The sequence below is a fragment of the Macaca nemestrina genome, chromosome 19 (genome assembly GCF_043159975.1).
Source record: "Macaca nemestrina isolate mMacNem1 chromosome 19, mMacNem.hap1, whole genome shotgun sequence".
NCBI lineage: Eukaryota > Metazoa > Chordata > Mammalia > Primates > Cercopithecidae > Macaca > Macaca nemestrina.
In genome coordinates this window covers 82,732,946-82,757,984 of record NC_092143.1, presented here as the reverse complement: position 1 = coordinate 82,757,984, position 25,039 = coordinate 82,732,946, and the positions used below count along the sequence as shown (strand labels likewise).

General features: G+C 40.9%; 1 protein-coding gene and 1 non-coding gene across 7 annotated transcripts in view; both read left to right on the top strand.

Moving 5' to 3' along the window:
* Positions 1–25,039, top strand: part of LOC105478922 (spire type actin nucleation factor 1) — a 192,720-nt gene that overhangs the window by 99,373 nt on the left and 68,308 nt on the right. For all 6 annotated transcript variants that reach the window (XM_071085718.1, XM_071085719.1, XM_071085720.1 and 3 more), the window contains exon 4: positions 9,255–9,380. In XM_071085718.1, coding sequence (XP_070941819.1) covers positions 9,255–9,380 — 126 coding nt within the window. The remainder of the gene's footprint in view (positions 1–9,254; positions 9,381–25,039) is intronic.
* LOC112426150 (small nucleolar RNA U13) lies at positions 11,264–11,365 on the top strand. The gene has a single exon (XR_003017430.1). It is a non-coding gene; the product is annotated as a small nucleolar RNA U13 (small nucleolar RNA).

Genomic DNA, 25,039 nt, shown 5'->3' with positions numbered 1-25,039 from the left:
ACATTTTACAAGTAAATGGACATTTTAAAATACTATAAAACCCATGATTCCTCATCATATAGTGCAGATATGAGTTTGTGGTTTGGTTAGCAGGTTGAAAACCTCAATTCATAAATGGACTCATTGTTTACTTTGTTGGAAGAGAAGACAAGAATTATCTGAAGAATTGTAACTCTCCTTGTTTCAAGTAGAAATGTGAAACTAAGTTTGATTGATACAAATAATGGGATGTTTAAGAACTCGAAACAATTTGTTTTCAATTCTTAGCAAGCAAGATCCTCTTTAATGTGTAACTTTTATCCTGGATAGTCTTTTATTCCAACTAATCTATTAATTTGTTGTGTTTTAATATGGTACATTGTAGTTGAAAAATGCCTTTATATCCCCCTTCTATTACTGGAGCCTGATGATAACACTGTGAGGCAGATTGGGCAGGCATTCCAGTGCTCGTTTCAAAAAGTAAGTCAGGGGAAGAGTAATGTTAGAGTGGAATGCCAGCTTGAGAGTTCTAACATTAAATCTAGAATTATTTATCCAGTATAATGTCTCAACAATAAAGGTAAAGTATCAGCCAGGGTGGATCACTTGAGCCCAGGAGGTTGAGGCTGCAGTGGGCAGTAATGGTGCCGTTGCACTCAAGCCTGGGTGTTACAGTGAGATCTTTTTTTGTTTTGTTCTGTTTTGTTTCTTTTTAAAAAAGGCAAAATATCTTCTCTGACAAACACAGAAAATGTGTCACCAGCAGACCTTGACTAAAACGTCAGGCAGAAGGCGGAGTCCACGTCCGGTGGAAATTAGTATACGTCAGGCAGAAGGCGGAGTCCACGTCCGGTGGAAATTAGTATACGTCAGGCAGAAGGCAGTCCACCTCCGGTAGAAATTAGGAGATGCAGATGATTTGAAGAGCAAAGAAAATTAAACATGGGCCGGACACGGAGGCTCACACCTGAAATCCCAGCACTTTGGGAGGCCGAGGCAGGTGGATCACTTGACGTCAGGAGTTCACGACCATCCTGGCCAACATAGTGAAACCCCATCTCTACTAAAAATACAAAAAATCATGCGTGGTGGCGCATGCCTGAAATCCCAGCTACTTGGGAGACTGAGGCAGGAGAATGGCTTGGACCTGGGAGGCAGAGGTTGCAATGAGCCAAGATTGTGCCCCTGCGCTCTAGCCTGGGCAATAGAGCAAGACTCCATCTCAAAAAAAAAAAAAAAAAAAAGAAACATGAAAACAAATCTAAATGAATATTAACAGCAAAAAATAATAATGTCTTACATGATGTAGAATATATTTAGAATTAAAATATATAACAATAGCATAAAATTGTGTGGGAGTAAGTGGAGTTAGTGTTCCAAGACCTCGGCATTGACTGGGAAGAGGTTAAAGCACTAATTTATTAGTGCTAACCTTTATTAGGAAAGCCACTAAAGCCTAACCTTTATTAGAAAAGCCACTAAAAATAAAATAATTTGTAAATATCAGGCCAATAGGGAAGGGGGCAGGTGAAGCTAATAAAATTACTGGTAATCCAAAAGAAGAGATGGAAAGAATTGAAAAGGAATATAGAACAGGGAAAACAGATAGAAGATGGTAATTGGACACCGAACTATATTGGTGATTACATTAAATGTGAATATTCTAAATGTATACTGCTCAATACAGTAATTACTAGCCACATGTGACTGTTAGTCACTTGAAATGTGTTTCGTCTGAATTGACACGGACTGAGAGTACAAAATCTATGCTGGATTCCAAATGCTTCATACCGAAAAAAGGATGTAAAATGCCTCGTTGACCGGGTGCGGTGGCTCATGCCTGTGATCCCAGCACTTTGGGAGGCTGAGGTGGGCGGATCATTTGAGGTCAGGAGTTAGAGACCTGACCACCATGGTGAAACCCCGTCTATACTAAAAAGACAAAAAACTTAGCCAGGCATGGTGGTGCATGCCTGTAATCGCAGCTACTCGGGAGGCTGGGGCAGGAGAATCACTTGAACCCGGGAGGCAGAGGTTGCAGTGAGCCAAGATCACGCCAGTGCACTCCAGCCTGGGCAACAGAGTAAGACTCCATCTTGGAAAAAAAAAAAAAGAAAGCCTCATTAATAATTTTTGTATTGGCTATAATTTGAAGTATTACAATAATATATATTATTGTATTGGGTTAACTAAAATCTATAATCAAAGTTAATTTCACTTGCTTCTTTTTACTTTTTTTGATGTGGCTACTAGAAAATTTAAAACTACATACATGGCTAACACTGTATTTCTGAGGATTGTACTAGCCTAATACTCTAATTTTTAAAAGACACAGATTTTTATACTACATTAAAAATACAAAATCCAGTCATATGTTGTTTACAGAGTAGACACTATAAATAGGACATAGAAAGCTTGAGTAAAAGAATGGACAAATACAACATTCTAGCCAAAAGAAAAGTATCACAGATATTATTTTAATATAAAATGGACCTAAAGGCAAAAAGCATTACTAGAGATAAAAAAGGATGCTTACTTATAAAAAGTTCAATTCACTAAGGAGAAATAGCATTCATAAATTTATGTGCACCTAATAACATAGCCTATAACAGTAGCATTGAACAACATTCAAACAAATAAATCAAAACTAAAAGGGGAAGTAGACAAATTTACAACCATAGTGGGAGGTTTAAAATACCTCTCTTAGTATCAGTACAAATATAGAATGTTTGGACAATGAGAATGACAAACCTGACTTAACATTAATAGGACATGCCACCCATCCACGGCAGAGTATACATTCTTTTCAGGTATACATGGAACCCTTAAAAATTTCTCCATATTCTAGGCCTTAAAGCAAGTCTTAACAAATTTCAAAGGGTTAAAATTACATAGGAGATGTTCTGTTACCATAGTGGAATTAAGCCAGATATGAATAATAAAAAGATTTTGTTATTTCCACATATACTTGGAAATTAAGAAACTACTTTTAAATGCCCGAAGAGTCAAAGAGGAAATCACAATGGAAATAAACTGAATAATAACGAATGCCTGGATGCAGACCAGGCTCAGTGGCTCATGCCTATAATCCCAGCACTTTGGGAGGCCGAGGCAGGTAGATTGCTTGAGGCTAAGAGCAAATATGCTGCATAAAGGGGTGATTCACATCCCGGGCAGGACAGTGCAGGACAGTGTGAGATTTCACCATGCAACTCAGAACAGCATTTAATTTAAAGCTTAGGATTTATTTGTTTCTGGAATTTTCCATTTAATATTTTCGGACGCAGCTGACCACAGGTAAATGAAGCCATGGAAAGTGAAACTGTGCATTAGGAGGAACTACTGTACTTTAAATCCTAATAATTGCTAAGAAGAAAATGCAGAATGCAGTGATTAAAAAGTAACAGAGAGGCCAGGTGCAGTGGTTCACACTTGCAATCCCAGCATTTTGTGAGGCCGAGGTGGACAGATCACCTGAGGTCAGGAGTTTGAGACCAGCCGCCTGGCCAACATGGTGAAACTCTGTCTCTACTAAAAATACAAAAAATAGTCAGGCATAGTGGTGTGAGCCTGTAATCCCAGCTACTTGGGAGGCTGAGGCAGGAGAATCGCTTGAACCTAGGAAGTGGAGGTTGCAGTGAGCCAAGATCACGCCACTTCACTCCAGCCTGGGCAACAAGAGTGAAACCCCATTTCAAAAAAAAAGTAACAGAGAAATTAGAGGTGAGTAGTGCATCTAGAAAGGACAAACGGGGAAGATGTTCTAAGCAGGTGACATTGAAATCAACACCTGGAGGGTGAAGAATCAGCAAAAAGATTGGTGTGTTTTAAAGAAACAAGTCTAGGATTACCAAAACAAAGTGGAAAGAAGAGCCACAAATGGGATTTGGGAGGTAGGTGTGAGCTATAGATGATGAAGGACTTGAGGAACACAGAAGAGATTGGGATTTAAGTTCAGTGGGAGTCACTGGCCCTCCCATACCTGGGACATTCTTTCCTTAGGTCTGTGCATGGCTCACTCCAATCTTCATTGAGCTCTCTGCTCTGGTGCCACCTACTGACCAGTCTTTCCAGATTATCGCCCCTCCCCACCACTGGCCTCATTTTCTACCTCTCACCTGCTTTCTTTTTCTCTTCTTTCTTTTCTTTCTTTCTTTCTTTCTTTCTTTCTTTCTTTCTTTCTTTCTTTCTTTCTTTCTTGCTTTCTTGCTTTCTTGCTTTCTTGCTTTCTTGCTTTCTTGCTTTCTTGCTTTCTTGCTTTCTTGCTTTCTTGCTTTCTTGCTTGCTTTCTCTCTTTCTTCTCTTTCTTCTCTTTTTTCTCTTTCTCTTTCTTCTCTTTCCTCTCTCTCTCTCTCTCTCTCTGAGTGCAGTGACGTGATGGCGTGATCTCGGCTCACTGTAGCCTCCACCTCCCGGGTTCAAGCAATTCTCCTGCCTCAGCCTCCCAAGTAGCTGGGATTACAGGCACCCGCCACCATGTCCAGCTAATTTTTGTATTTTTGATAGACACGGGGTTTCACTATGTTGGCCAGGCTGGTCTCAAACTCCTGACCTCAGGTGATCCACCCACTTCAGCCTCCCAAAGTGCTGAGATTACAGGCGTGAGCCACCACATCTGGCCTATTTTTCTTAATAGTAGCTGTTATTCCCAACGTGTGTTTGTGTGTGTGTGTGTGTGTGTGTGTGTGTGTATGTTAAAGGGTCTGAGATACCCATTACTAGTTTTGAGAGGAACAGGACATTGACTTGCTCAATACTGTATTAGAACTTTTTCACACTGCTGATAAAGACATAAGCTGAAACCGGGAAGAAAAATAGGTTTAATGGACTCACAGTTCCATGTGGCTAAGGAGGCCTCACAATCATGGCGGAAGTCAAGGAGGAGCAAGTCATATCTTACATGGATGGCAGCAGGGCAAAAAAGAGCTTGTGCAGGGAAACTCCCCCTTGTAAAACCATCAGATCTTATGAGACTTATTCACTGTCATGAGAACAGCACGGGGAAGACCTGCCCCCATGATTCAGTTATCTCCTACCAGGTCCCTCCTACAACACATGGGAATTCAAGATGAGATTTGGGTGGGGACACAACCAAACCATATCGAATACTGTGTCTTCTTTCTGCCACAGTGCCTGGGACGTAGTCGGCACTTGGTGAGTATTGTTTGAATGAATGATTGGATGCTTTTAAGCAGGAGATGAACATAATCTAAATTACATTTATAAAAGATTTTGCCTGTCAAGTGGAGAACCGTGTAGATGAGTGAGAGAGGAAGTTAGGAGTCCTCTAATGAAAGAAAATGGTGGCTGTGACTGTGATGATGGTGGAGGAGATGGAGAAAAGTAGAGAGCTGTCAGGTGGTATATTTTGAAGGTAGAAACAAGACGACTCACTGATGGATTGGATATGAGTGGTATGGGAATAAAGAATAATTGGCCGGGCGCGGTGGCTCACTAATCCCAGCACTTTGGGAGGCCGAAATGGGCGGATCACGAGGTCAGGAGATCGAGACCATCCTGGCTAACACGGTGAAACCCCGTCTCTACTAAAAACACAAAAAAATTAGCCAGGCATAGTGGCGGGCGCCTGTAGTCCCAGCTATTCAAGAGGCTGAGGCAGGAGAATGGCATGAACCCGGGAGGCGGAGCTTGCGGTGAGCCGAGATCGTGCCACTGCACTGTAGCCTGGGCGACTGAGCAAGACTCTGTCTCAAAAAAAGAAAAAAAGAATAATGAAGGATGACTCTCAGCTGGGCATGGTGCCGCACACCTGTAATCCCAGCTACTCAGGAGGCTGAGGCAGGAGTATTGCCTGAGCCCAAGAGTTCAAGACCAACTTGGGCAACATAGCAAGACCCTATATTAATGGGGGAAAAAAGGATGACTTTTAGAGTTGTTTGAGCTGTCTTTGTGACTTCTGAGTGGAAATGCTAAGTACATAGCCATACGTTTTCAGCATAAAGGGCTGGCCTGGAATAGGGATTGAGGAGTTATCAACCTACAGGTGGCATTTAAAGCCATTAGACTAGACAAGGGCAGCTACAGTAAGCAGAGGATACCCAAAGATCCAAGACTGAGCCTTCAAAAACCTCAGCATTTCAGTTTAATTTAGAAGTCTATAGTGGAGCCAAGAGGAGAGACAGATTTATAGAACAGGTTACATAAACCCGTCCTCTCTTTTTAGAGATAAATGGAAACCCAGCAATATTAAATAACTTGTCCAAGGTCATATAACCTAATTTTGTCCCCCAACCCCTGATGTCCCTTTTCTGTAACTATGAAATGATTTTGTTGCTGCTTACTGTATACCATGCTCTATGTTTTAAGTGCTTTAAGAACATTATTCTCTTTAATATAAAGGTAATTACATTTATTTTAGAGTAGAATGGAAAAGCACTTGGGCTCCAAAGTCAGACTATCTGGTTTCGGTTCCGTTTCTGCCATCGACTAGCTGTGTAACCTTGGGCAAATTACTTACCTGGTCTAAATCTCAGTTTCCTGATCTCTAAATTGGGTTTTTGCAAGGGGCCCCTTGCAATTCCATGTGAATTTTAGGATCAGCCTTTCCATTTCTTAAAGAAAGGCTGTTGGGATTTTGTTAGGGATTGCATTCAATGTGTTGATCACTTTGGGTAATGTTGTTGCCTTCACCATATTGTCTCCCAATGTATGAATACAAGATGTCTTTCTGTTTATTTAGGTGTTCTTTAATTTCTTTTACAATATTTTGTACTCTTCAGTGTATAAGTCTTACACCTCCTTAGCAAAATTCCTTAGCAAAATTTCCTTAGCAAAATTTCCTTAGCAAATTCCTTAGCAAAATTTCCTTAGCAAATTCCTTAGCAAAATTCCTTAGCAAAATTTCCTTAGCAAATTCCTTAGCAAAATTCCTTAGCAATTCCTTACAATTGATGCAATTGTAAATGGAATGATTTTCTTGACGTCATTATCCAATTGTTCTCTGGCCGTGTGTAGAAATACAACTGATTTTGTTTGTTAATCATGTATTCTGCAACTGCTGAAATTGCTTATTAACTCTAGTAGCATCACTTTAGATTGTCTGTGTGTAGGATTGTCATATGTATTTTAAAAAGTGTTATTTAGACCTAGCTATTACCTTTACACCAGTGTTTTTACAGTTGCAGTTTACAACCAGTGAATGGGTTCTGAAATCCCAACAGTGAATGTGCAAGTTTTGTTTTGTGAAGCTTTTGTATGTATAACATGCACATATGCATGCATTTGTGTATAATATGTAAATATATATAAATTTATTTCTTACTGTGGATAGCATTTGAAAACTTTGAAACCCAGTGGCTTTATGCCATTTCATTATGTAACTGGAATATAAGATGAGGGTAAGTTACATAAGGTAAAGCCTTAGTAGTTGTCTTTCATTACCTTGAATGGCAATTCTGTATTGCAAGGTGTTTTCTAAATACAAAAATAATTGAGCAAAAAATGTATGTTTATTAGTGGCTCTGTGAGTAATAAACTTGTGAGATTTCTGCTTTTAATGCTTCCAGATAAATCAGTGTTTAGCTTTTTTTGGTACTGTGAAGAAGGTTTCCTATTCATACTAGAGATATTTTCTTGAGAATGTATTTTATGAAAGATAGTGATCTAACTATTAGATTGTATAAGATGCTTACTATACATGAAAACAAAAAGCCACATTATTAAGGATATTACAAACTACAAAGATATCATTTATTCTTTAATTAATAGAAATTATTAAAAATAAGATGTATATTTTTAGTTATTGTATTAGTGTCCAGTTTACTGACTGTAGTAAGAAATTAAGAGAACTTACAGCTTGTTAGTGCAAATGAAGTACTTTAAAATGTAATGATTGTACATGGATACAAAATTATTTTATAGAAAGATAAAATTATTCCTGTGTATGGGCCTCTTAATAGGATGTCTTTCCAGTCTGATACACTCAATGGTGTTTGATTTTTCTAAATTGCTTTGCATGATATTAAGTTGCACATTTTACCCACAAGTAGTTGTATGAGGATTATTGTGAACTATGTATGGTAAAGGACATTAGGGCTGTAGGCAGCACCCGTGGCCTTACTTTGCCCTCTGCCCTCTTTTCTCCACTCCCCATCTACTGATGAGGCAGCTTCCCTGAGGTCCACATGTTCTGTTGACATTCTTTTTATTTAACTATGTTACAAAATTGAACATGTATTGGAATGAGCCTGGCTTCAGAACAAAATTGAACATGTATTGGAATGAGCCTGGCTTCAGAACAAAATTGAACGTGTATTGGAATGAGCCTGGCTTCAGAACCACATGTTTTGTTGACATGCTTTTTATTTAACTATGTTACAAAATTGAGCAGGTATTGGAATGAGCCTGGCTTCAGAACAAAATTGAACATGTATTGGAATGAGCCTGGCTTCAGAACCCCTTAGGGACTGACTGTGTTTGAATTCTCCTTCTCCCTCATGGTAACCATGTAACTGTGGACAGACAAGTCATGTGACTCTCTTAGCCTCAGTTTCTTTTTCCATAAAATGAGGATAATTCAGCATTACATTGAAGAGTAAATGGTATTATGTCGTATATATGACATGTCAGATACTGTAGCTGGCATGATAATTGCTTAATAAATGGTAACTGTTTAAAAACTGGAGCCATCATCAGTACACAGTAAATGGTGTTTCCCTTTCTGTTCCCAACCAAAACTTTTACATATGTCCTATCATTTTCAAATTTACTAGAAGCTAATTCTAGTAAACTCATCTGTGCTGTTGGGTCTGTTAGTTAGTGGACCACTTTTCCCGTGTAATTGTTTAGACTTTACAGTGGTCTTGTGGTACATGAAGCCCTGGATGATGGGAATTGCCTGGCTGTCTAGTATGAAAATACAGATGTAGGGGTGTGTCTGTTTTTTTGGGTTTTTTTTCCTGAGATGGAGTCTCACTCTGTCAGCCATGCTGGAGTGCAGTGGCATGATCTCCGCTCACTGCAACCTCCGCCTCCCAGGTTCAAGCGATTCTCCTGCCTCAGCTTCCTGAGTAGCTAGGATTACAGGCATGTGCCACCACGCCCAGCTAATTTTTGTATTTTTAGTAGAGACAGGGTTTCAGCATGTTGGTCAGGCTGGTCTCGAACTCTTGACCTCATGATCCACCTGCTTTGGCCTCCTAAAGTGCTGGGATTACAGGCATGAACCACTGCGCTCTGTTCGTGTCTGTTTTTAGGTACAAAAAAAAAACCCAAATATTAACGAAGCACCATTATTTTATTTTCCCCTTCTATAGTTGTGTGCTGCTCATCTCCCTACTGAATCAGATGCACCAAATCATTATCAGGCAGTATGTCGTGCACTGTTTGCAGAAACAATGGAGCTCCATACATTTCTAACCAAAATTAAGAGTGCAAAGGAGGTGAGTACTACTGCTTTGATATTTATTGGCATTGTTTGATTGGCTTGGCATGCATTTGATATTTATTGGAAGAGAAACCTAAATTTTCAACATTGTCCACTCTATTGTTTTAAAAGATTTATTACCATCCTTTAGATGAGTGCTGAAAGTCATTTAGGAAAGAAGCAACTTAGGTAAAATTAAATCTATTCTATTAAAATATCAACAGTGTGAACCATTTAAACAGATTTTCATACAGATTCCTTGCAAATGGAAATAGATGTTACTGAAGTAGTTCAGTCCATTCCCATGTGACTTGCTTTCCACCCCTCTTTCTCTTCTGTCCATTCTGAAATATGTTGGGACCTCTTCCAGAAACGGAGAAAGGCTCAGAAAAGAGGTGACACTCACATCTGATCATTTGTTTTATTTATTATTTATTTAAAAGGTGAGTCACCATGTGTTACATAGCTGGTTGTGAAGATTCAGTGAGATCTTATGTAAAATAGCACAGCATCTGGCGGAAAGTGAGAGCTCAGTACATGTTAGGTAATGGATATCTATATTAGTCAGGGTTGTCCAGAGAGACAGAGCCAATGGGATATATAGATATATAGGTATATGAAAGGGGCCAGGTGCAGGCTCATGCCTGTAATCCCAGCTACTTGGGAGGCTCAGACAGGAGGATCACTTGAGGCCAGGAGTTCAAGATATATGAGAGGGGGTTTATTAGGGGAATTGGCTCATGTCATTATGGAGGCTGAGAAGTCCCATGACAGGTTGTCTGCAAGCTGGAGACCCTGGTATTCCAGCAGCACAGCTCAGTCCAAGTCCAAAGACCCAGGGTAGGAGAAGAAAAGTATATCCCAGCACCAGGAGAGAGAGAGGCCAATTTTCCTTCCTCTGTTTTTATTCTATCCAGGGCCCCAGCCAAATGGATGGTGTCCAAATGGATGGTGAACACCTAAACTGAGGGCAGCACTTACTCCACTCAGACTCACACACTAGTATCCTCTGGAAACACATTCACCTAAATACATACCTAAAAATAATGCTTTACCAGTTCTCTAAGTATTCTTTAATTCAGTCAAGTCAACACCTAAAATTTACTATCACAGTATCCTTTCTTTTATAACTAACATATAGGGTTTATCAGAAGCACTAGGCTAAAACTTACCATGACCCACAGTTTGGGGAAGAACACATGCTGGATATGTAAGCAAGAAAGGAAAAACTAAACTATTTGCCCAATAAGATGTACTTAGCCCTGGTAATAAGTAGGTGATGGATGTCTCAGGCAGATCACCCGTAATAAATCACCCTTAAATAGATCCGTTGTATGTATATGAATAAGAGCTCTTAGCATCCCTCCTCTGCTCTGGCTAGGGTACTGCTTATAGTCTGTCTTTTTATGATAGGGCAATGAAAAACTTTGCCTTTTTCTTGTTTTAATTTTATTAAATTGGATCAAGGAGGAAAGTTGTCAACAGAGTGGAAAAAAGGTGAATTATATGTTAAGAATAAATGTGTGTGTGTGTGTGTGTGTGTGTAATGGATTAGCTGTTCTCCTTGAGCAGAACCAGAAGAAGTGGGATCTGATTAAAAGCTTCAAAGTGAACACCCAAAGGCATGTCCTCAACTAGGTTTTCTCAGATAGTAGAAAAGATTACTTTTTAAGGCTGTCATTACCTTTCCCAGCTTGTTAAGACTGAGATTGCCTTCCCCAGAGCATTATTTTTAGGGTGTACATGTACGATCCTGTGGGGTTAATAGAAGAAATTAAATGAGCTCTTGAAGTCCTTCCAACACTGGCATTCTTAGAAACTGTTTCTGAGCTTAAATAGAACAATATTAGTATTTTTACTACTCTACTGCAGTGAGCATTTAAAAAATGTTTGCTCTTGATCCGTTTGCAGTTCCAAAGCGTGATGATTGGATATTCACACTTGTGTGTGAGATGTTCCTTTTTCTAAACATTGTTCTGTCAGCACATTACTCATCTGATGTAAAAAAATATAAATTTTTTTGCTCTTGATTAAAATTTTGCTTTGCCAGATATGCAAACACACTTTCAAAAAGAGGTTCAAACATTATTAAAGTTTATTTAAATAAAAAGCTGACAGGTGGAGTGAAACTGCTGTGTGGCAGTGCCTGCAGAAACTAGCCAGGCTGACCGAGGTTGGGCCCTCACATCTCTCACGACCCACAGGCTAGGACACCACCCCAGCCACATCTCTCACCCTGTCACCACCCCAAGGCTAGGACTTTATAGGCATTAGTTCCATCCTGTTTGCATATCTCCTTCTCCTCTGTTTCTACTCTGTTGATCTCCGTATCACCCTTTCCCAGTATTCTCTGGAAACTACACTCCATTTTGAAAAGAGTCCCCTCAGGCTCTTCTGACACTTGTTCCCTTAAGGGTAGTGCTTTCTCTTGCTTTCCTCCTGTGGGAAGCTGGTCTTTCCTCTACATCTCCCTGTTTTGATTGGGGTGGGTTTGCTAATATTCTGTCTGTCCTCTGCTGCCTGCCAGTAATCAGCCTTCGTCCTCGTTGAAACACCCTTCTTCCTTCGAAGCTCCTGTCACCACTTCTCTCATTTTGAGTGATTTCCTAGACAAAGAAAGCACATAAATTGCCTATCAACACTAAGGTTTCGGGAATGTAAGTTTCTTTTACCTCTACAATCTATAAGGTTTTCTTGAAATGATAGAACATCTTTATACATGTTAGTTTATGTATGTAAATGGTTTCAACCTTTTCTCAAAAATACTGTTTTCACACTAAAAAATACTATTCGTTAATTTGACTTTTTTCTAAAGATCCCAAAATACTTTAAAAATATATTTTAAGACTCACTCTTTATACCTATGAGTTAGTGTGTACCAAGTGGAATTTTTGAAACAATAGACTCTGATTCAACAAAATTAAAAACTGGGTTATCAACAATGTTTCAAACTACCTTATATCTGTGTATATGTGTGTGCATGAGTGCATATAAATTGGGGTGGAAGCATAGTGTCAGAATATTTGAGCTCAGTTGCTGATAATGTATCTGATTTGATAGTCCAAAAGTACTTTAATTATACTAAATTTCTTATATGCCAAATTGGCAATTTATTAAAATATAAAATCTACCATCTGTTTTCCAATGTTATACTTGTTCTGTAAAGTGTTAAGTGCATTTACTGAACCTGGCTACTTTATAAAGCACGGTGCCTGGTTCATCATCTATTTATTTTGAAAGCAAATTTGTTTATTTTCTAATCCCTTTCATGGTGTGATGATTTTCTTCTTAAACAACCAATGAGCTCCTTTAAGGTTATTCTTTGAATGATAAAGATTTGGGTAGGCCTGCTGTTACTTTGTCTCTTAAGCAATGTGATATCCTTGAAAGTAAATACACATTACTGTGTCTCCTAAGCAGTTGGATATCCTTGTAAGTTAAGTATAGCTGGAGGCATTGTCTAAGCAATCCATCGAGTGCATCAGGTTGTACGAAAGAAGAGCCACGGTGCCCTGCTGCCAGTGACACCACCATATTCCAGAGCCGTACCGCAGGGGTAGCTGGTGAGCCTGGGCTGTGCTCAGGGGGCAGTTACAATGTAAAATTTTTTATTGGAGAAAATGAAATTGTGTTAATGGTAGTATCCTTTCATCTATTGTGGTCCAGGTAATTTTTTGATCATCAGTCCCCAGTTTTGTTATTGTTACATAAAATTATTTATCATTACCTAAAACTTTAACCCCTGCTACTTTACTGTGTTATATTCATACAGCTCCTTTATAAAATGCCTTCTCTTCCTTACTCCATTTGATTCTTGTAACGATTCTGTGACTCTTTGTAAATTAGTAAACTAAGGCTTTGAGAGATTAGAGATTCACCTAGAAGTAAGTTCTCAGTGCTGCTAACAGCATTTTCATCCTCATCACACCCTTCAGTCCAGCAAAGGTGTTCCACTACATAGAAGTTATTGCTGCTTTCCTCTAAGAGTGTCACATAAAATGCACTGCTGGATGAAACTAAAGAGAGAGTTCCGAAGAACACGGAGATAGATACTTTGATGTAGGTTTCTGAGCAGTCTTGGAGACAGAATATGTGAGTCTGAGAGACTAATATTTGGCTTTGGAGAGAAGAGGGTTTATGAGGGAATGTGTGGGCACATGCTGGTGTTCGGGGTTGAGGGTCCTGCATATGCACATAAATGGGATGGGGGGTACCATGTAAAGTTCAGGTATGAAATAAGAGGGAGGCCAGGCACAGTGGCTCGTGCCTGTAATCGCAGCACTCTGGGAGCCCAAGGCAGGAGGATTGCTTGAAGCCAGGAGTTCAAGACCAGCATGGCCAACAAGGCAAGACCCCATCTATTAACTAACTAACTAACTAAATAAATAAATAAATAAAAGAGGGAGATGTGAAATGGGAAAAGATAGAGTATCATAGAAGTGTCAAAAACTGAGATAAAATAATTTTAAGACTAGTCAGTTGATTTTTTTCTGATACTTTCCTAGCATGGTCTAGCCATCATTGCTTCCATGTTGAGAGTGTGCAGTATGCTTGCCAAATTCTCCAGTAATACATCGTTTCATAGTGGGGGTATGATGATATTATAGTAGAAACTTGATGTATCATAGAAGTATACTGGTTTAGAAGAATTTTTTGAAAGCTTTCTTTAAAGCAAATAACTCATTTTTAAATTTATTTCATAATTTGAAATATTTATATTAACACTGATCTTTTTTAAAATCCCCTTTATTGGTGAATCATACCATTTGTTATTTATGTAACTTCTTAAAATCAAATAGCATTTGCAAGACTTCTGTTTACTCATCTTTAAAAATGAGTAAAAATGGGGAGGAAGGCCTGGCGCTCAGTGGCTTAATTCTGTAATCCCAGCACTTTGAGAGGCCGAGCCCAGGTGTTTGAGACTAGCCTGAGCAGCATAGCAAGATCCCAAAATCCTGGAATCCTCGCTGCTTGGAAGGCGGAGGCAGGAAGATCTTTTGAGCCCGGGAGTTTAAGGCTGCAGTGAGCTGTGATCTCACAACTGTGCTCCCGCCTTACTCATAGAGTGAGACCCTGTATCTAAAAACATAAAAATGGGGGAGGGGGCAAGACATGTTAAGCTTCCATCTAGTCTTAAAATTTTATGCAGAAAATACAATTTGTGTGACTAAATTTTTTGTTCTATTTATTCAACAAGCTTTTCCTCATTTTTGTTATCAGTCTTATAGTGTAGGCAAAGTATATACAGATAAATAAGTCCTTTCCTGGTAAAATTTTCTATGAAATTATTGTATACTGTTTTATTTTATATCTTAAATTTGAGAAAGATCTTATAGAAAAGCAGTTCAATGTTGTAGATAAATTAATCAAAATTGAGCATGCTCTAGGCCTTTTAAAAACACAAATTTAACTTTTTAAAATTGGTAAGCTAGCTGTAATATTCAATACTGACGTTACTACTATATTGATGTCAGTATAGGCTAAAAATAAAATAATTTTCACAATCTACTGGTAGAAAATCCTTGTACAGAATAAATTCCTAATGCAGTAACATTAGTCATCAATGAATGAACAGTGAAAATAATTGCGCATTGTATAGCATGTGTTCATGATATCACAGCAAGAACTTTATAAGGCATGTAAAATAGATTTTTAATGTCCTAATTTCTGTTCTCTAGATTATGTACTCAAAGTGATGAAAATTTTCTCTCCTCTTGCACTTTCTTGCATCATTCATACACATAAACATCACCCAAACTAAGGTAGAATATTTCAAACATTTTGATCTTTGAGAGATAAGATGTCTAATATCGTTAACTCATCTTGGATTTCTTCAGCAGTAGGCTCCACAGGTGTGGATTGTCATTTCTGATTATCTGATTATAATGATCTTTACACTCGTCTCAAGTGTGGCTGTACCTGTGGTGCTTAATTAGTTTCTTCACATATTAAGTGCTTCTTATAAATGTTGTCTTCATTGACCCTTTCAAGTATGATTCTTCACTCACACCCTTCATACCTCAGCTGAAAGGACATCTCCTCAGGCCACCCCAGACACCTTTATGTATTCAGCACACACTGCCTTTTTTTTTTTTTTGAGACAGAGTCTCTCTCTGTCGCCCAGGCTGGAGTGCAGTGCTGCAATCTCAGCTCACTGCAAGCTCCGCCTCCTGGGTTCCCGCCATTCTCCTGCCTCAGCCTCCCGAGTAGCTAGGACTACAGGTACCCGCCACCATACCCAGCTAATTTTTTGTATTTTTAGTGAGACGGGGTTTCACCATATTAGCCAGGAATAGTCTTGATCTCCTGACCTCGTGATCCACGTGCCTCAGCCTCCCAAAGTGCTGGGATTACAGGTGTGAGCCACCGTGCCCAGCCTGCCTTTTCTGTTTTAATCGCATTGCCCTGTTATCTCTTTTTTAGCAGCCATCATGGTCCGTAGTTGTTTTGTTGGTCTCTTTTCTTATTCATTGATGTCTGCCACTAGAATATAATCTCATTGAGGGCAGAGACCTTTTCTCTCTAATTCACTGTTATATCCCAGTGTAATGGGGACTCCGTAGATATTTGATCATTGTTAAGTGAATTAAATAATCTGTGGTTTAGCTATTGTGGTCTAGTTTCTCACCATCTGTCTTGCATCTTGGTCCCCTGATGCTCTTCAGTTATCTCCAGAATGCAGAGCCTCCCTCATGTTCTCACTGTGACTACCTTACCCTGCCTCACGCAGTGGTTTGACATCTCTTGCCTGGGCCATGACAAACCCTCTAATGTTATTTCCCTTTTCATGACTTCTTGATACTTGTAGGTGGAAAGTGTAAACCCCTTAGCATGGCATGGGCAGCTGTTCACAATCTGGCCCAGTTCTGACCTCTCCAAGCTCTTGATTGACCATTCATCACCGCCCCATGCGTGCTGATTCTACCTACACTTCCTTCATTCTTGAATGTCCAGGGCCTCTGCACTTACCTGAAATGTCCCTTTCCCCTCTTCGCTACCTAGAAAATGTCTACTTCTCCTTAAGACCTAACTCAAATGTCTACTATTCTGAATTGCTTTTTTTGATCAAAGTCATTCTTTTTTCTCTATGTTCATTCAATGAGCACTCCACTCTGGCGTCTTCTGTCACTTACAACAGTGACACTGTGTTGTAATTACTGTATACTTACATCTCTCACTAGACAGTGAACTTCTTAAGGGCAGGGACCATGTTTATACTGGCAGCCCTGTCATAGATTTAGGGACCCAAGACAGTGTGTCTTGTAGTCTTTCTAGGTATGTTTCCTTTGCTGCCTCCTAAGCTTAGGGTAACACTGGGGCATCCATCCATCAGCGAGATTAAGTTTTTTTTAACCTAATAAATAATAGCGTTGGAGTCTCCTAAGCCCTTAACTTCTTTTTTTTTTTTTTTTTTTTTTTTGAGACGGAGTCTCGCTCTGTTGCCCAGGCTGGAGTGCAGTGGGGCAATCCCAGCTCACTGCAAGCTCCGCCTCCCAGGTTCATGCCGTTCTCCTGCCTCATTCTCTCGAGTAGCTGGGACTGCTGCAGGCACGTGCCACCATGCCTGGCTAATTTTTTGTATTTTTAGTAGCGACGGGGTTTTACCGTGTTAGCAGGATGGTCTCGATCTCCTGACCTCGTGATCCACCCGCCTCGGCCTCCCAAAGTGCTGGGATTACAGGCGTGAGCCACCGCGCCTGGCCAACATATTTTTATTCAAGAAGAAACAGGAGAATAGAATCAACCTTAAGAGGCCGATTATGGAGTTATCAGGAGCCAGGAGCAGCCAGGAGTGGTGCACAGCTGACGCACACCTGGGCCTCCTGGACACACAGCTGCCTCTTCATGTTCGTTCTGCTCTCCAGAGGTGGGAACCTGAGGGCTGGGGGTTGAAATTGAATGCTGCTTTATTTTCATTAATTTTGAAAAGATTTCGAATGTAATTTATGTACTTGGGGGAAGAAAGATCCAAAGCCTTCTGCGGCAGCTCTAAGCCCAGACAACCTACATCAGGTTTACCAAAAGGCCTATCCTTGTATATAACTGCCGCGTATCTCATCCTTTGTTTACGTTAATACTTTCATCCTTGTGATGTTCTTATGAATTTGGTGGTATTACCCTTCACCGCCCGACTCATTGTGTAGAGAGAAAAACTGAAGCGCGGTTCAACAAACTTTAATAAAGTAGCTCCCATGATGATAAAAGGACTTAAAATTAGACCTAATTTTTAACTTTGTACAAATAATAGACAGTAAACGTTGATCTTGAGATAGGAGGTCAGGATGTGAAGGAGGTGTCTACAAACCTTAATGTAGAAGAAACAGTGGAGGAACTTGGGATTTTGATGAAGACTTGACAGAACATAATAACCATATGGAGACATCACAAAGCCTACTGAATGGAGAGATGCTGGCTGTCAGAGGAACTAGGATCAGCTGGCAGAATAATTTTATTTATACAGGTTATTTAAAATGTCTTCCATGGCTGGGCGCGGTAGCTCACGCCTGTAATCACAGCACTTTGGGAGGCCGAGGCAGTGGATCATGATGTCAAGAGATCGAGACCATCCTGGCCAACATGGTGAACCCCGTCTCTACCAAAAATACAAAAATTAGCCGGGCGTGGTGGCGTGCGCCTGTCATCCTAGCTACTCGGGAAGCTGAGGCAGGAGAATTGCTTGAACTCAGGAGGCAGAGGTTGCAGTGAGCCAAGATCATGCCACTGCACTCCAGCCTGGCGACAGAGTGAGCGAGACTCCTCTCAAAAAAAAAAAAAAAAAAAATTAAATTAAATTTAAAAAAATAAAATGTCTGCCATATGATGGGTACTCCTATGATTAATACTGCTAACGTTTATTCCATACTTACTCTGCACTAAATGCTGTTCTAAGACTTTATGTGCATTAATATTCATCGAGTCCTCACAGAAGTCGTGTTTTAAGTGCTACTCTTACTGCCTTTCTCACTGTGCGTACGATGGTGAATGAGACAAACGTGATCTCTGCCTTCGCAGAACTCCAGAGAGCAGGGAGGACAGTGTAGGAGCAGGTCATCCAGCGCCGTGTTAGAAGGTCCGTGGCCAGTGGGCACAGGGTGCTATGGAAGCAACCAAGGGGACCATGCCCAGCTTCCCAGAAGTAACTTCAAAGCTGAGACCCAAATGCTGAGGCAAAATGGTGGATGGAAAATGCGTTCCAGGCATAGTAAACAGCACACATGAAGGCCAGGAGACAAGAGCAAGCAAGGTAGAAGGGCAGCGGGAGAAATGGCTTCTCCAACACTGGGACCACTGCCTCAGAAAGTACTGTGCAGGGATACTATACAAGCATCTGATGGGAAGATGCACCACAAGAGTCCTTGGATTGTGACTACCCGTGCTCTGAATGGCTTTCTGCCGGCATCAGACACATCTGCTGGTGTGTGTGTGACCCGCGCTCTGAATGGCTTTCTGCCGGCATCAGACACATCTGCTGGTGTGTGTGTGACCCGCGCTCTGAATGGCTTTCTGCCGGCATCAGACACATCTGCTGGTGTGTGTGTGACCCGCGCTCTGAATGGCTTTCCGCCGGCATCAGACACATCTGCTGGTGTGTGTGTGACCCGCGCTCTGAATGGCTTTCTGCCGGCATCAGACACATCTGCTGGTGTGTGTGTGACCCGTGCTCTGAATGGCTTTCCGCCGGCATCAGACACATCTGCTGGTGTGTGTGTGACCCGCGCTCTGAATGGCTTTCCGCCGGCATCAGACACATCTGCTGGTGTGTGTGTGACCCGCGCTCTGAATGGCTTTCTGCCGGCATCAGACACATCTGCTGGTGTATGTGTGTATCTTCAGTATTCTGACCCTAGATTCTGTGCTGCTTTCACACTTGTTTAGCATATATTACTGAACACCTCTGTGTTCCAGGTAGTGAGTTTCGGAGCATGTGACAATCTCTAAGTCTCATTGCTCAGGGAGCTCTGTGACACCCCTAATGAGCAAGGCATCGTGGCAAAGAAAATAAACTGCATCCTGGGGAAGATCTTCTTTATGATGCTAGGAATGAGTAGATGGAGTTATAACATACTAAAAGCTAGTCTTTAGTTCTTCAGGTTTCAAGAAATAGAACTCCTTTGTTTTAAAGATAGTTTTGCTTTAAAACAGAAATCTTGATAAATCTGTGGCTACTGGGGGGCTTTAATCCAGATGAAGCTGGTGTGAGCGAGGGAGCAGGTCCTGTGCGGATAGTCACGACGTTCTGTACACATGGGATCTGATTTTAATTACTAATGAGGTTCATTTATTGTTTCCTCCCCACTCCAATCCCCCATAAATGCTTGATATGAAACTTTTTTTTTCTAAAAGCAGCAAGAGAAAAGAACTTCAGGGGTATAATTAAACAGGTGAAATGACAACAGTGTTGAATTAAATATTAATTTTTTTTAAATGTATAACATAAGTGGGTTTGTTTTTTCTATATTGATGTATTATCTTATATACTTTAACTCCCATTTCTACTTAACTAGCATCACGATAAACAATTTTTATTTATTTATTTATTTATTTTGAGACGGAGTCTCGCTCTGTCGCCCAGGCTGGAGTGCAGTGGCCGGATCTCAGCTCACTGCAAGCTCCGCCTCCCGGGTTGACGCCATTCTCCTGCCTCAGCCTCCCGAGTAGCTGAGACTGCAGGCGCCCGCCACCTCGCCCGGCTAGTTTTTTGTATTTTTTAGTAGAGACGGGGTTTCACCGTGTTAGCCACGCTGGTCTCGATCTCCTGACCTCGTGATCCGCCTGTCTCGGCCTCCCAAAGTGCTGGGATTACAGGCTGGAGCCACTGCGCCCGGCCCATGATGAACGATTTTTAACCTTATTTTTAAAATTTTACTAATAGCCTTTATTCCTTTTTTTTTTTTTTTTTTTTTGAGACAGAGTCTCGCTCTGTCGCCCAGGCTGGAGTGCAGTGGGCTGATCTCAGCTCACTGCAAGCTCCGCCTCCTGGGTTCACGCCATTCTCCTGCCTCACTATAGGTGCCCGCCACCATGTCCCGCTAATGTTTTTGTATTTTTAGTAGAGACAGGGTTTCACCATGTTAGCCAGGATGGTTTTGATCTCCTGACCTCATGATCCGCCCGCCTCGGCCTCCCAAAGTGCTGGGATTACAGGTGCGAGCCACCGTGCCCGACCACTTTTTTTTTTCTTCCTAGAGAGACACGATCACACTCTGCTACCCAGGCTGGAGTGTAGTGGTGTGATCATAGCTCTTTAGCTCCTGGACTCAAGTGATCCTCCTGCCTCAGCCTCCCAAGTAGCTAGGACTACAGGTGTTCACCACCATGGTTAGCTGATTTTGTTTATTTTTATTTTTGTGGAGATGGAGTCTTCGTATGCTGCCCAGGTTGGTCTGAAACTCCTGGCCTCAAGTGATCCTCCCACCTTACCTTCCCAAAGCACTCAGATTACATGTATGAGCCACTGTGCCTTTCCTGTTATTACTTCAATGTGTAATTCTGCACAATTGTCCAGGCATGGTGTCTCATGCCTTATAATCCCAGCATTTTGGGAGGCTGAGACACGAGAATCACCTGAGGCCAGGAGCTGAAGAGCAGCCTGGGCATAGTGAGACCCCTGTGGTTGGGACTAATCGGGAGGCTGAGATAAGAGGATCACTTGAACCTGGGAGGTGGAAGGTACAGTGGGTCAGAGTAGTGCTACTGCACTGCAAGCTGGGTGACAGAGTGAGACCCTGTCTCTTAAAAAAAAAATCTGCACAATTTGGGTTGAATTTTAAGAAAGTACATTTTTAAGGATGTATATTGTTAAGATATTAATTTAGCTATTTTGGTTTTAAATTAAAAACTTAGAAAAGTACAAATTAGGTTTAATGATTTTGTTGTGAAAAACTTAATGTTAAATTATTCAGCTTTGCCTTCCAATCTGTTATACTGAAAAAGTAAAATGACTTCTTTGATCTTTCATTTCCCAGAATATTTCTAAAGTTTTCCTAGAGAGAAGAAAACATTTTCCCCCCTCTATCAGTATAAATAGCTGTGCTGTTTAAAAGTAGTATATTGCCAATGTTGTGATTTTCTAAATGTTTAAATGATTCTCACTTACATGGGATTTTGGTTTAAACCTCATTGGCCAAATGCTTCTGAATGGTTAAATCTTATCCCAAATTTAATGAAATCCTAGGATGGGAGGATGAGTTATTAGAGTCAGTTTATCTTTAGCTGCTAATATTTGACTAGACATTACAATTATAGGGTAAAACAATGAACTGGAAATAGGCATGGCTTAATGAATTTTTCAAAGTATTATATGAGTATGTTTTACGCAATATAATCCAATACATATAGAGAAACTTTGCTAAGTGATTTATAGGCATACCTCAGAGATATTGCAGGTTGGGTTCCAGACCACTGCAATAAAACAAATATTGCAGTAAGGCAAGTCACACAAATTTTTTTGTTTCCCAATGCATACAAAATTAATTATCTTTACATATATTATAATCTATTGTGTGCAATAGCATTACATCTGAAAAAAATACACAGTTTAATTAAAAAATACTTTATTCCAGCCAGGCACCATGGCTCACGCCTGTAATCCCAGCACTTTGGGAGGCTGAGGTGGGCGGATCATGAGGTCGGGAGATGGAGACCATCCTGGCTAAGACAGTGAAACTCCATCTCCACTAAAAATACAAAAAACTAGCCGGGCATGGTGGCGGGCGCCTGTAGTCCCAGCTACTCAGGAGGCTGAGGCAGGAGAATGGTGTAAACCCGGGAGGCAGAGTTTGCAGTGAGCCGAGATTGTGCCACTCACTCCAGCCTGGGCGACAGAGCGAGAGTCCATCTCAAAAAAACAAACAAACAAAAAAAAACTTTATTCCTAGGAGTTTGAGACTAGAGTGGGCAACGTAGTAAGATCCTGTCTCTGCAAAAAATATTTTTGAAAAAATTTTTTCAAAAATTAACCTGGCATGGTGGCTCATGCCTGTAGACCCAGCTACTCAGGAGACTGAAGTAGGAGGATTGCTTGAGCCTGGGAGATCAAGGCTGCCATGAGCTGTGATTACTCCATTTTGCACTCCAGCCTGGGCAACTAAGTGAGACTATGTCTCAAAAAAAAAAAAAAAAAAAAAAAGAATAAAGTACTTTATTGCTACAAAATGCTAGTGATCCTCTGAGCCATCAGTGAGTTGTAATCTTTTTGCTGGTGAAGTGTCTTGATCCAATGTTAATGGCTGCTGACTGATCAAGGGGTGGCTACTAAAGGTTAGGGTGGCTTTTGCCCTTTCTGAAAAATCAGACAAGGAAGTTTGCTGCATCACCTGTGCTTTCTTTTCACAAAAGATTTCTTTGTAGCATACAGTGCTGTTTGATAGCACATTATCCACAGTAGAACTTCTTTCAAAATTGGAGTCAATCTTCTCAAACCCTCCTGCTGCTTTATCAACTAGGTTTATATAGTTTTTGAAATCTTTTGTTGTCATGTCAACAATGTGCACAGCATCATCACCAGGAGTCGATTCCATGTCAGTAAACCACTTTCCTTGCTCATCCATAAGAAACAACTCCTCATTAGTTCAGGTTTTCTCATGAGATTGCAGTAATTCAGGCACATCTTCAGGCTCCACTTCTTATTCTCTTGCTGTTTCCACCACATCAGCAGTTACTTCCTCCACTGAAGTCTTGATCCCTCAAAGTCATCCGTGAGGGTTGGAATCAACTTCTTTCAAACTCCTGTTGATGTTGCATTTTGACCCCCTTTCATGAATCACCAGTGTTCTTAATGGCGTCTAGAATGGTGAATCCTTTCCAGAAAGTTTTCAATGTGCTTTGCCCAAACCCATCAGAGGAATCATTGTCTACGACCACTATAGCCTTACAAAATGTAGTTCTTAAATAAGACTTGCAAGTAAAAATTATTCCTTGATCCATGGGCTGTACAATAGATGTTGCGTTAGCAGGCATGAAAACAACATTAATCTTGTATATTTCCGTCAGAGCTTTTGGGTGACCAAATGCATTGTCAGTGAGCTGTAATATTTTGAAAGGAATCTTTTTTGCTGTAAACAGATGTGCTGTCATCCAGTCTTTGTTGTTCCATTTGTAGAGCACAGGCAGAGTAGAGTTAACATAATTCTTAAGGGCCCTAAGATTTTCAGAATGGTAAATTAGCGTTGACTTCAACTTCATCACCCACATTGGCCCCTAACAAGAGAGTCACCCTGTTCTTTGAGGCTTTGAAGCCAAGCATTGATTTCTCTCTAGCTATGAAAGTCCCAGATGGCATCTTCTTCCCATATTAAATTGTTTTATCTGCATTGAAAATATGTTGTTTAATGTAGCTACCATCATCAGTTAGCTACATCTTCTGGGTAACTTACTGCAGCTTCTACATTCAGCCCTTGCTGCTTCACCTTGTACTTTTATCGAGTGGTGACAGCTCTTTCTCTTAAATCTAATGAACCTATCTCTGCTAGCTTCAAACTTTGCTCCTGCAGCTTCTTCACCTTTTTCAGACTTTATAGAATTGAAGAGTTTGGGTCCTGCTTAGGATTAGGTTTTGGTTTAAGGGAATGTTGTGGCTGGTTTGATCTTCTACCAGACCACTAAAACTTTATATCTGGAATTAAGGCTGTTTTGCCTTCTTATCGTTCGTGTTCGCTGGAGTAGCACTTTTAATTTCCTTTAAGAGCTTGTCCTGGCCGGGCGCGGTGGCTCAAGCCTGTAATCCCAGCACTTTGGGAGGCCAAGACGGGCGAATCACAAGGTCAGGAGATCGAGACCATCCTGGCTAACATGGTGAAACCCCGTCTCTACTAAAAATACAAAAAACTAGCCCGGCGAGGTGGCGGGCGCCTGTAGTCGCAGCTACTCGAGAGGCTGAGGCAGGACAATGGCGTGAACCCGGGAGGCGGAGCTTGCGGTGAGCTGAGATCCGGACACTGCACTCCAGCCTGGGCGACAGAGAGAGACTCCGTCTCAAAAAAAAAAAAAAAAAGAGCTTGTCCTTTGCATTCACAACTTGGCTGTTTGGTGCAAGGAACCTAGCTTTCAGCCCGTCTTTGCTTTTGACATCCTTCCTCACCAAACTTAATCATTTCTAGCTTTTGATTTAAAGTGAGAGACTTGTGACTCTTCCTTTCGCTTGAACACATAAAGGCCATTGTGGGGTTATTAGTTGGTCTAATTAAATTATCATTGTGTCTCACGGAATAGGGAGGCCCCAGGAGAGGAAGAGAGATGGGAGAATGGCTAGTGAGCGGAACAGTCAGAACACACATTTATGAGTTAGGTTTGTTGTCTTATATGGACACTATCATGAGCACCCCAAAGCAATGACAGTAGGAACATCTTAGATCACTCCTCACAGATCTCCAGAACAGATGTAATTTTAAAAACATGAAATATTGTGAGAATTACCAAAATGTGACAGAAAGACATGTAAATGAGCCCATGCTGTAGGAAAAATGGCACCAACAGATTTGCCGAACTCAGGGTTGCTGCAAACCTTCAATTTGTAAAAGCACAGTATTTTGCCAGGCGTGGGGTGGCTCACATCTATAATCCCAGCACTTTGGGAGGCTAAGGCGGGCAGATCACTTGAGGTCAGGGGTTCGAGACCAGCCTAGCTGACATGATGAAACCCCATCTCTACTAATACTACAAAAATTAGCCAGGTGT